Here is a 13,602-nt window from a genome sequence, read left to right on the forward strand (position 1 = left end):
TAGGCCGATTGGCCGCAGATTGAGGGAACATATTTCGAACGCTTATATTTACTCTAGTTATATACCTCAATGCCGTAAATACTTTTTTGGAACGAAATTCGACATGTTTTACGCTATGAATAAACATATCGTTTACGCTTCGGCAAAATAACATAAATTGTAATTTCAAGCCTAATGGTGAGCTTCACGGCGAAGGCGGCGGTAGTATTGCCCGATGTAAAAAGGCTCAGATAACACCATCTGTCGGAAAACAGCGAAAACTTATTCAAGTCGCTGTTAGTATTTACTGGTTGCGCGGGTTGCGCCACATATACGAGTATAATACCCGTATGCAGAGACAAACCTTAAGGTGAGGAAAGTACATTCTATTGTCGTCACCTATGGGTTATTCTCTGCATATAAAATTAGAATGTACGTTCCTCACCTTAAGTTTTGTCTCTGCATACGGGTATTAGAGTGGGCCGATGATGTATGAAGTTTTTTATTTTTTTAGACACCAAAGTGAAAGGGGTCTAAAAAGTTGCATTTTGAATCACATTGAACGTAAAAATTATTTAAAAAAAATATTTTATACTTCTTTTGGCCCTCAACCGAGGGCCAAAAGAATTCCACATTTTGTAATTTATCTATATTGATAAAATTATTTTTTTGTTAGTAAAGATATAACTTAATCTCATTACAAATTCGAACACGTTTTACAACTACCAAAATGCAAAAAGTTTACACTCAGTGGAACTGATTCCGTTGAGCGCCTGGCTAATATTGACGAAAACAATGGCTCATTAAAACAATGCTACCCATTTATCACAAAACAAAGTGCAACTCATGCCCTTAGATGCTTATTTAATAAGGTTTGATGCACATTATAAAATTTAATTGTACTGATTTTCTTACTGTACTGGTTTAGCGCAAAAAATCGACTTTTTCGAAAACTTCAAGCTCTGGTTGAAGGCCAAAAGTAGTATCGATTATTTAAAAAAAAAAAATGCATTCCAAGTAATCCAAAAGGCAACTTTATAGACCCCTTTCATTTCAAAATTCGGAAAAAATGGTATCGGCCCACCCTAACGAGTATTATATTTATTGTGTATTGCACATTTTACTAGGTTTCTGTGTTAAATTTATTTCTGCTACTGAGCTCTAGTGAGAATGTTTTAATTATCCTACATTTGATCTTTTTCTCTCCGGCCCAGTAAGAACTGGGGCCTTATGCTGGACTCTTTCGTCTTTGAAATCGAATGCCACTTCCGTAATTCGAAGAGCGAGAGCATTCTTGAAACACCAGTACGATTGAAGTAGGTTGAAAATCAATCGACTCTATCTCGAGTTTGTAATACATTGACGATCGAATGCGACATCGTAACTTAAAACTTCAGTTGTCAAACTTCTTTCATGTAAAACGCTCGCTATTCATGTTTGAATGACGAGCCTTTTTAGTGTATTTTAAATGAAAATTTACAACACACATAAATGACATAATATTGGTGTATTAGCGAATGTGCAACAATATAACTGTACTTATTTTCAATCGCCCATTAAATGAATTTTCACTAGAAATATATTTTTTAAATAACTTTATCGCTCATCAATGTCAAAATACGTATTTGTGAGATTAGTACCCATATCATATAAAATGCTTTTAAAATCCATTCAATGAATAAGAAATATTTCGTATAATATATACATAGATGTGTGTTAAGTCGAAGGCAAATTATAATTATAAAAGTTGCAGTGTCTCAGTAAAACAGTTAATATTAGTTTTAAAAAGATATATATTCCATATAATAAATATCTTAAGGAAGATGTTTGACTGGAATCTATAAAAGTTTAAATGTGGCAGGAGAGCCACACATAAATGCGTATGTGTTAGTGCTGACACTTTTTCATTAGTCTTTGTAATTAAATTGTCGAAGGGTTTTCAAGAATTATGAAAAAAGCAATTGAGACGGCCACTCAACTATTTTAGAGTGGGTGACAAAATGTCATATCTTTCCAGCATAAGGCCCCTGAACTGTCAACAAATGTACATGTAGTTTGATATTCTATTTGATCAATAAGTCATTCTAATCCACTGTGCCGTGTTATCGTGTGAATTTACAATCAAGAAACCGTCAGGTGCCGATCTGATCACAGGATCTGATAGAGCCTGCCGCGAGGAAGAAGTTCGAATATTACGGTTAAAAGAAGCCCAGTACAAGGTAGGTAATTGCATTAATTTGTGTTGGGGTTCGGCGTAAATTAGATGAAAATAACGCGCAGCAACGCCAAATCCCGCGAACCAGTAAACCACGCAAAATTCGAGCGTCCATCCGCTATCTGGCGAATGGCGCGATCATTTACCTTTTTTTTCGTGCGTCTTAGTATTTCTTCGCTACGAACTCTGTCTGCTCATGGTATTTTAAGCATTTCCTTATAGCACCATATTTTGAATGCATCATTCTTTTTTGCGGTCACGTGGGTAAGAGTCCAACTTTCCAAAAGGGAAGTACTGAAAATATAGATTAAGGTTGAAGTCACTATTGCCAAGCAGGTCGCACATCTTTAAAAATGAGTGAAATGCCATTTTTAAGCAATCACACTGATCACTGAGCCAACATCCAATGTTTTAAAAATTGAAACGTTACTTCGTTAAAATAAAAAAAAAGCCGGTTCGTTATCCAAGTGACTTGCTTTTTAAAGAATTCAGGGTACTTAATATTTTTTAACAGTACATGTTAAGAACGGTAGTGGTCACACATTTAAATAGAAACAAATACCTAACTGTCAACTACATCCATAACATAAGATACGCCAATAGGGATATGATACTAAGAGAAGTCGTTAACACTATAGGATGAGTGCGCATGAGTTGATTTGAGATTAAATGAGAAATATCAATTATAATTGAAGTTATTTATTAAGTAACTCACGGGTTACATCCTATTATTTTGTACAGAAAGAATTTACAATAGAACTCGCGGGGAGCTGGTGGCCGGGCGATACAAAATGCCAAGATGAAATGCAAGAGTTCTTCCGATGCTCGGCGTTTAATATCTTGTCCGAGCTGACGTTGCACCGGACCACTCGTTGCGGGCCAAAACGGAGTTTGGACCTGTCACCTTGACCTCGCTCGTTCACGACATTGATCGTAGGGAGTCAGAGAGGTCAATGCATGCCGTGGATTGCAAATTCTTATTGAATGTAAAATAAAGAAACAAGTAGTAAGCAAAAAGTTTCACCTATATTAAGTTTAAAAAATGTGTATCCTTTATGTATATATTTATATAATTTGTAGCAAGTATATATTGTTTAATGTCTCCTCTTTCTTAAAAGTAATTTTATTTGTAAATGATAACATATAAAAATGTAATTGCCTAGCTTGAAACGAAGTATATACTCTTGTAAGCTGGGCAAAGTTTCTAACAAAAAATATAAATATGGTAAAATGTATAAATAAATAAATAAAACAAATATTTGTAGAATAGACAGTTGATGAATAATAAAAATGATTATAAAGTAGCACACCGTAATGAGAATAATATTAAAATGAATTCAAATATAACATTAGTGATAAAACATTTTCCTCAGTTCGAATTGAGTCATCTATTGTTAAGCAAGTCTCGCATATTTCAAACAAACCAAATAATAAATGTTTTGGTTGACTAGATCGATTTTTATTGTTCGGTTAATGTTAAACTATCATGCAAGTGTTTTGTGAGCGTAAACAATAATAGTTATGTGAACGGTAATGCTTTTAACCTACTGTAAGTGATAAAGAGTAACTACATATTTACACCTTATCTTATGATATGTTCTGGCTGTTCATAATGAATCAGTATTTTATTTACAAACCGTTGTGGAACAAGAAATATCCGGCATACATTTTCATTGTCTTTACGCTCATTGCAAGGTAAGATTTATACCAAATAATTGAAAAAATATATCGTATTCCGCCTACCGTCCAGTTACAAGTTTAAAGGTAATGAGAAAATAATTTTACTGAGGAAGTTCAGCCCTATGTGAAATTGGATATAAAAAAGTATTCTTACGTGCGGTAAAAAATAGAACATTAAAAGTGTACGGTGAAGTTCCTTGAAAATAAATGATAAAATATTAAAAATGATTTTGATAAAATCAGACTACTTTGAACGACGTCACTAGTTCTTCCAACCCAACCAACGATAAGAGAGTCATGATAGATTTCCGATTTACCTCAAGTCAACTGATCAATCAGCATAACTCACCGAGAAGAAGGGAAAGAGAACTTGAAACGTCACACGCGGATTGATTTCTAAAACATAAAACTTTCAAATAGCATAGTGCTGATTATTAACAAGTAAAAAAACACTGCACTTCTTTATTGTCACAAATAAGTTGATTTGTGATTCGTTTCATTTTGGCGTCCATTGGTACTTTATCTGTTTTACCATTCTTTTGTCATCCATTCGTTCTACAAGTCCAAACCATCTTAGAAATCCTTTCTTAATCATCTCAATTTTACAAAAATTACCAATAATCTAAGCGCAGTTCTTTTAAATAACAAATTCCGGGTCATTAACATAAATGAAAAATGATCAGTCTTGGGCTTCAGGTGCCAGACCAGACTATGAAATTTTGTTGTCACAACTGTAAAAAGTCGGTGTAATTCCATTAAATTACTTACTTTTTTACTCACAAAGGCTAGACTTTTCAATGGCCACGTTTTTGTTACAGTTCTTATGGTCAAAATAATGCGACGCATCGCAAATTTCCCAATAATTTTCTATTTGGAGCTGCGACTTCTTCATATCAAGTAGAGGGTAGTTGGAATAATTCAGGTAAAACGAAAAATTCGAAATTAATTTCCGAAAATTTTAAGATAGAAAGCTCACGATTTGTACCATTTTATTACAGATAAAGGAGAAAATATTTGGGATCGTCTGACCCATACAAGAAATTTGGTAAGCGATCATTCCTCTGGAGACATAGCCTGCGATTCCTACAATAAATTCACTGAAGATGTAGCTATATTAAAAGAACTTGGCGTTAACTATTATCGGTTCTCCATTTCATGGTCAAGAATCCTCCCAACCGGTTTTACGAATAAGATCAGCAGTGATGGAATTGCCTACTACAACAAACTTATTGATTTGCTTATCACCAATGGCATCACACCGGTTGTTACGCTGTATCACTGGGATCTACCGCAGCCGCTTCAAGATATAGGAGGATGGCCAAACTCGATGATGGAAATGTTCATGGCTGATTATGCCAGAGTTGTGTTCGAGAACTTTGGCGATAGAGTGATGGACTGGTTAACTTTTAATGAACCCATCGAAGTGTGCCAAGCTGGATATGGAGATATTGAAAAAGCACCAGCATTAAATTATACAGGAATTGCCGAATATCTATGCGCTCACACGTTGCTCAAAGCTCATGCAAGGATTTATCACTTATACGATGATGAGTTTAAGAAAATTCAGAAAGGTATTTACAAAATTATTGAAATTAATTATTTTTTGCCGGCCTTAAATAATTTTCTGCCTCTAAATTAGAATGAAAATCACTTTCTTTCTTTGGAAAATGATGTGATTTCAAAACTTATATAACATCTAAAAATTTCAACCAATAACAATTTATTGATGTACGAGTATTATCCTTATCGATCGTTTTTATACTATCTTTTTTTTTGTTCGGCAGGAAGAATAGGATTAACTATAAGTACTTCTTGGCACGAACCAGAAAATTCAAGTTCTGTTGATGATGTAGAAGCATCTGAAACTGCTTTGCAATTTTCGGTAAGTATTATAAAAAAAATAAAACAAATAAAAGTTGTTCAATAAACTTTAACAATCCACGGTTTCTGTAATATACACGGGAGTCGAATTTTATCTCACAATAACATGACAAGGATGTTTTCTAGGCGGGCTGGTTCGCTCACCCAATATTCTCGAAAGAAGGAGACTATCCTTCGATTATGAAGGAAAGGATAGCTCGACTCAGCAAAGAGCAAGGATTTAGTTCTTCACGACTTCCGTCATTTACTTCTGAAGAGATTGAATATATCAAGGGAACATTTGATTTCTATGGTCTTAATCATTACACTACGGATCTTTGCCGGCACACGGACGAAACAACAAAGTTTACTAGTCCATCATATGAAGAAGACAAGGGAGTATTTGTTTATCAACCCGATGATTGGATATCTGCAGCTTCGGTCTGGCTTAAGGTAATTCTCTTCGATGAAGATTTGATCTTATCCACATACTCTCTCTGTTTCCCAACGCTAGTCATATCTCTGCAATAATTATTTATTAATATCCTGATCCAGTGAAAAGTCGTCCACTCTGGTCTAATTCACATGTTAAAAACTCTTGCCCCGCATGTTTAAACTTTTTTTACCTTGGTCGGGCATTTTTACAAATCAACAATATTTTGAGTTTGTCCAAAATTTTGTAGACAAGGACTGGATTCAACTTTCTGGGGAACTGCCAATGCTTACATATTACAACAGATATGAAGAACATTTTAGAGAAGGTAATATAGAAGTCTAGGCATTTACAAGGCTTATGACCTGTCATTGGCTGGTTTAAGTGGCAAAATTACACATTGTGTAACATTCACCATTCTGCCCATGTTTGAACATCCACATTTTCTCAACTCTTCCATCTGTTGAATTTTGTGAAGCTAAAGAGCTAAAACCTTTTTTTATGCGGGTGAGATTAATCTAAAACATCCCTTGTCTACGAAAATTTGAACAAACTCAAAATATAGTTGATTAATCCACCTGGTTCACGAAGAAGTATAAAAATTTAAAAAAATTAAGAATTTAGGAGTTGCCTAGTATGTATGTAGGTGAAATAATTTTAAAACTGCTTCAACCAAGAATCATTCATTAATTTAATCTTTTTTCTAGTAAAAATAAATAAATGCGTTATAAAGTCTAGTATGTCTTTATAAATTTTGTTTAAATGTTTTATATTTAAATAAAACACCATTCATTTCTGACTACATGATATGATTAAGAGTAAAATCAATAAGACATCGTTTATAACAGGAAATTTAAGTGCCCTCCATACTTAATACTAAAACCTAGAGACATCAGATATCTCGAGGTCCCGCCTAGCCCGCCCTAATATGTATATCATCTGTCTAGCTGACTGGAAAAGACCAATGTAACTAAATACTTGGGACTGTTTATTGACTCCAAACTTTCATGGAGCTACCAATTTGAGCATGTAAAATAAAAAATAGCACCCGTAACTGGCGTATTGTATAGACTTCGAGGCTTGCTTCCTCATTCCGTTTTGTTTGCCGTCTGCTACGCTTTGATTCATTCCCACCTATCTTATTTATCATGCATATGAGATTTTGCCAGCAAAAATCAGATCTCGGAAATACAAGTTTTTCAGAACAGAGCTCTAGAAACATTCTTGGACTTAAATGGGATTCCCATGTCAAGGATATCTACCGACAAACAAAGATACTTCCTTTCAAGGTAATGCCACTGCATGACATAACTAATACTATTTTAAATATCATCAACTTTTCTGCTCATTCAAATTTAAAACACACATTTGGTCATAATATTCATAATTACAATACGCGTTATTCAAGGAATCTTCACGTGTCTAAGTTTCGCTCAACAAAGTTTGGCAGTAGGTCTTTGGAAAATTTTGGCCATTCCGAATATAATAAACTGCCTGATGAGCTAAGGCACGAAAAACTCAATAAAAAATCCAGAAGTGTCGCAATTAAAAAATATTTCTTAAATATTTTTGAAATTCATAATTATTAATGTAGTTTACATAAGATAGTGTTTTATGTTTCTTATCCAGTAATGTTTTCTTTTTATTTCGGATGTATTAATTTTTATGATGTTATGTATTGTCAAAAAAATGATTTTTCTTATTTACGGTCCCAAATGAGTTTCTAATAACTCCGAGGAGTATAATATGTAATTTTTGTATTATATGTTTTATTTATAAAAAAAATAATAAAATATATAAATATATATAAAGGTTTAAATTAATAAATACTTTAATAAACAAATCGCCGTATAAAAAACAATTACAACAATGCTTTGAATAACGCTAGCGAATGTAAGTAAACAAAACAACCCGCTAATGTTCTTCTTCTTAGTTTTTTTGGCTTTTTTCACCCCTTACTGGGGTGTTCTAGCCAGTGTCAAGTTTAAGATTGACTTATTCAAATATTTACACATGTGTTAGTACTATATATACAAGTTATCCCGCTAATAGCAATTACCGATTATAAGCTATACTAAAAGTTCACCATAAGGTCTATTTTTGAATACGCTAACAGCAACGTGAAAGCTTCGCAGGGATACCATTTGTAAATAATTATTAAATGTTTTGATGGCAAAAGAACCAACTGGCAAATGGTTCATAGAAACAAAACATTTGAATACACGTTTTGATGGCAGAAAGGCAAGGCAATGGTTTTTATGCCACATTTTTTATTCGAATAAATTCAAATGGTTTTTTTGTAACTTCATTTGTAGTGCATAAACATGTGATATTTTAATATACTGTAGATTAGAGGTATTTAAGACTTTTGTGGAAGAAAACTAAAAAACCGAAAATATTGCAGATGGTCCCTTCTGCCATCTGACTACCGATCTGATTGTGATACCCTGTGACAATTGACATACCCTGGGGAAAATAAAAGTTCTACCGTAAATACTAAATTACAAATCAAAATCGTCATCACTTTCTTTTCGGCACCTTGATTTTCATTGGACACTGCACCGATACTTCAATTGCTGTGTATCTTTATCATTTTTGCTACACTGAAGATCGGTGATTTATTTATTTATTTCTTACATATTTATAACAGCAATTTACAAGTAATTATTAATACAATAAATTAATTAAACAGTAAAAGTAAACATATATATTTTTTATTATTGCTGTTGGTTCATCTAAACTGCCTAACTAGGGATAGCTTCCTCGTTCTAAGGCAGTAAATTATGTATTTTATAATAATATTAAAAAGTAATTACAGTTTTATCATAATGTGTGCATTTTCAGTCTTAAAAGTAAACAATGAATATCCAGAGAAAATATAAATAATACCAAAATCTCTATATCCTAAGTCCTAAGTCATTACTAGTAAAACAAGAAACCAGCTTACGTTCTTCTACATCGGACAACAATTTCTCTGACTCCCTCCGACCAATATGGATTAAAAATGCAGTCAACACCTTCCTCAGCCTGGCAATCCCACCACATTTCCACGAATCTGGGATAAGGTTTTATACCCTCGGGCCTATATAATATTGCTGCATTTGAGCCAAAAAAGTATTAACTCCTCTCTGTAGAATCAGATCCTTATTGAAGTGTCTAGTATTATGAACATGACAAACCCTTGCGTATTTTCCCTGTTAAGATGTGTGACCGCTACTGACCTCAATATATACTGTTGACGAATATCCAGCACTTGAAATTCTTTGAACAGTTGTTTTAGTTCTTTAATCCTTAGTATATTTCTTAAGGGTATGAAAAAATGAATCAAACGTTTTATTTTATTAGAAATTTCTTCATTTTGTAGGTTCCATCTCATAAACTTATCTATTTTTAAACCCAAATATTTTACACTAGTGACATTTTCCGATATTGTACACTATTAGTCTTATACTTCAAGTGCCAGTCCAGAATCAATGGAATATTGCAGGGTAGAGAGAGCCACATAAAAAAAACAACATTTCACGTCACGAACACTATAATAAATTGTGAAATTACTTTAAGTATGTAAATATGATTTTTTTTAGGTTGTTCCATGGGGATTCAAAAAACTTCTGGTATGGATTAAAAATGAATACAACGATCCAGAGATAATCATCTTTGAAAATGGATACTCAGACTTAGGAGATTTAGACGATAGAGACAGGATCGACTATTACCAGAAATATCTTAATGCCATGTTGGATGCCATGGAAGAGGGCGTCACAGTGTCAGCCTTCACAGTTTGGAGCCTTATGGACAATTTCGAATGGTTAGCAGGCTACACGTGAGTGAGATTTTTTTGTAAATTCAAAACAATTAAAAAATTATACGGTGGGAAATTTTAAAAAATAGAACGGGTTATTTTAAAAGTGGACTGTGCCCGATTATTTATTTGACATACATACGTACATCAATATATATATATATAATGCAATATTCAAATGTGTGTACTCGATAGACTGAATAACTACTGGACCAATTTACGTGCGTTTTTAAGCGAAATGTAGATCTTTGCCATGAGCATTTTTATAGCTCTAAAAATCTTCAATTTAGTAAGTAAAAAAGAGGTTGGGGGCGTAAATTTTTAGCAGGGCTGCATTCGTCGAGACTGCAAATACATAAAATATTGTTTTTAAATGTTTGCAAACAACATTCGTTTTTATGGATCCCAGTCAGATTTTTTCCTTAAATTTCTAATAATTTCTACCCTTACTGCTTTACTGGATTTTGGGAATACTCAAATGATATTAACTGACATATAACTTATAAAATTGTATTCCTAAATAAAGAGCACACATGTTGGCGAGAAGAACAGAGTTTGACATTTGCAAAAAGAATTCTATATTTGAAAATGAATTATTTTATGTACAATATTTTTAACTGGTAAATAATGCTTTTCTTACGTTTGAAAAAATGATAATTCAAGAGTATTTTTTCAGAGAAAAATTTGGACTCTACCAAGTTGACTTCAACAACCCATCCAGACCAAGGACGGCAAAATCTTCAGCTAAATATTTTAAAGAAATTATTGAAACCAAGATCATATCAAGAGTTTATTAAATATAGTTTGTTTTATTAGCACTGTGGCGAATGAATTTTTTTACGGAATATGTGTAGGAAATATATTGATTATGTATGCATAGTTTTTGCCTCTGCCTACAACCAAACTGATATCAATTTATATTTTGGTCTCGAAATGTTATTAGTTGCCAAACTAATGATTGAATATTCATTCCTCTGTATGCATTCATTGGTGAAATACGAGTATTGCAGTGTAAAACCAACATTCCAACAAATAAGTATTTCATATTGTAAACGGTCCAAGTTAGTTATAGGTTGAAATAAATTATTTGGTCCCAGTTGGGTGACATTATAGAGGTAGGTTATCAAAAATCAATAAGCAAATTTTTAAGATTAAGAAGAATAATGCAGATAACCAAATAAAGTACCTACAACTAACTTACCATTCACCAGTTTCGCTCAATTGGCAAGAACATGAGAATTCTCCAACAGAATAAGATTATGTTGCATAAATTTAATTTTATGAACGGAATCAAAAACGTTATATATAAAATACCTTACTGTAAAATCGAACAAATACGACTTAAAGATCTGGATTTTATGAAATACACAACTCGTTAGTGAAATACAAAATTTTAATAAAAGAAGCAATTCTCTACAAATGTACCAAGATTAGTTAATATAAAAATTTAGAATTCTGCCTAGCTAATATAAGTAAGTGGTTGACAATAAATTTATCTAAGAAATAAATATTCGTTACAATAATAATGTCAAGTGAAATAGATTCTTGATTGTTTTCTTCTCGAGATGATATGAAATAATGTTGATTTTACAAAATAAAATCCGCAGATGGAACTCGATATGCGACGTCATCGGTTGATATATTTTTACTCGTGGTTGGCTCAGTTGATGATTTCCCAGAAGATTATTTGTCGACATTTTAATTCAGTAAATGATCGACTGCTTCCTTGCATTTGTGAATTTGTGTCTCATGATCTTGAAGAAAACTTTAAAGTCTGATACCGACTTTTCCAGGTATTTACGAATAAACTTCGTAATAATTAGTGATCCATTCGAATCATGGAATAAATATACTACATTGTAAAATCTTTATCATCGGACAAAGTAGATAAAAGGTGGAATAAATAAAAATAGAATAAGGTGGAAAAATGGAAAAAGATAGAAAAAAGGTAGAAAAAAAGGTAGAGAAAAGGTAGAAATAAGGGAAACCTGTATAAAATACAATCTCATTAGAATATGATATCTCTCTCTACAAGAATTTCGGTAATAAATTAAAAACAAATAGGCTTACGTTACGTTGAACGTTCCCTTTCTTGAAAGACTACATTTTTGAAATGTGCGGTCGTCTCTCTTTGAGTCCTTGCGCGACAGTTGGACTGTTCGTCCCGAGTTTTCAAATAGAAAAGAAGTTATTTCTAATGCACGGATATCGTATGGATGAGTTACTACCGCGGCCGTCAGATGGCGCTAAATCAGGCAACTTAGAATTATAATCCAGTACTAAAATGCTTTCAGAACGGGGTACGTTGGACTTGTTTTTTTACAACGTTACAATATTGACCTTGCCAGGATTCAAACCCAGGATCTCATGCATAGTAATAAAACATTTCCCGACATTGTAGCACGAGTAGAGTTGCTGCTGCTAGACTTCCTCACGGGGCTGGATTGCTGGGTCACCGGATAGCCGGCCTCCAGACGACTTGCGAAAAGCCCTAACATAATTTTTATCGAATTGTTGGAATATTTCTGGGAGTCGATGTCGTGACAGCATTGCAGCAGGGCGCTTAGCTGCCATTCTTCTCAATTTTGTTACATATTGTCATATAAAACAAGCTTAATTTTTTGTTTCTCTCTTTTAAGTTCTTTTATCTTTAAATCCTTTTTGGTTTTCGCTAGACTATTTTATTTGATTTGGATTGTTTGATTTTCATACAAACGACACTTTTCCACAGAAATACATTAAATACACGCACAATACATACTACTGTGTTTGTGTGAGTGTAAGTGAGTGAGAGTGTCGAAAATATAAATATTTATAAAATATTAAGAATTAGAGAAGAAATAAAATAAAATAAAATAAGATAAAAAAAGACTTTATTATTGAAACTAAGTATAAGACAAAAAAGTATGTTTTAAAACGCGCATTTTAAATGTTATTTTTTTTACAATCAAATGGATCAATAAGGGGAAAGTTCAAATTATATTCACGAGCAATACGTATAAGTGGAGAGTTCTGGGCATAGTTCGTACGAACTGCTGGCATATGAAATAGAGAGCTCGACGTGTGACGGGTGCGGTAGCCGGGGACATTTAATGATAACTCCGAAATAAGAGCCGGACTATCAAGGCTCAATCAAGTATAAAATGAAGCACCTCCATGTCTAATAGTAGATGGCGATCTTCTAAAGTTAGCAAGTGGTGCTTTTTGCAGGAAGACATTTAATTGAGATCGGTATTCCTGCATCTCCAGTTATGATGTCTAAGAAATGTCCATTGAATTTTCTCGAACCTTTCTTTATTGTGGAAATTATATTATTATATATTATTAAAGCACCAGAAAATACTTTACGAGTGGATTTATCTCCACTCATTTACTCGTTTCAGGATTTTGAACATACAGCCATTGACATATGGTCAAAATCACCCCACCAGAATTATGGTTCTTTTTCACACACAGAACTGTATTGTTTAGCCGCATTTTTTATTATTGACTGTAAGTGATTTATTATTTATTGTTATTTTGGTTGGTTTGAAGACATTTCTAACAGTAAGATTTTATTATTTAGTGTGAGAAGAGCTGCTACAACAGTTGGAGATGATATAAATACGGTGTTGGTGTTCGATGTGTGTTTAT

At 33.1% G+C, this 13,602-nt stretch overlaps 1 protein-coding gene across 1 annotated transcript; it reads left to right on the forward strand.

Moving 5' to 3' along the window:
• The first annotated feature begins 3,539 nt into the window (after nucleotides 1-3,539).
• LOC148280358 (myrosinase 1-like) lies at nucleotides 3,540-10,848 on the forward strand. The gene is made up of 7 exons (XM_088228519.1): nucleotides 3,540-3,889; nucleotides 4,693-4,796; nucleotides 4,873-5,445; nucleotides 5,659-5,756; nucleotides 5,882-6,187; nucleotides 9,752-9,990; nucleotides 10,646-10,848. Exons 1-7 carry the CDS (start codon nucleotides 3,789-3,791, stop codon nucleotides 10,764-10,766), a joined length of 1,542 nt encoding a protein of 513 aa, XP_088084645.1. The 5' UTR covers nucleotides 3,540-3,788; the 3' UTR covers nucleotides 10,767-10,848.
• The last annotated feature ends 2,754 nt before the right edge of the window (nucleotides 10,849-13,602 follow it).

The sequence above is a fragment of the Micrasema longulum genome, unplaced genomic scaffold (assembly GCF_059751315.1).
Source record: "Micrasema longulum isolate JH-2025_06_02 unplaced genomic scaffold, ASM5975131v1 h1tg000590l, whole genome shotgun sequence".
Classification (NCBI taxonomy): Eukaryota; Metazoa; Arthropoda; class Insecta; order Trichoptera; family Brachycentridae; genus Micrasema; species Micrasema longulum.

Coding starts and splice junctions, on each gene's coding strand:
- LOC148280358 (XM_088228519.1), top strand. CDS start 3,789: ATGTTCTGGCTGTTCATAATGAATCAGTATTTTATTTACAAACCGTTG. Junction 6,188..9,751: donor CAGCTTCGGTCTGGCTTAAG/GTAATTCTCTTC, acceptor GATTTTTTTTAG/GTTGTTCCATGGGGATTCAA. Junction 9,991..10,645: donor GAATGGTTAGCAGGCTACAC/GTGAGTGAGATT, acceptor GTATTTTTTCAG/AGAAAAATTTGGACTCTACC.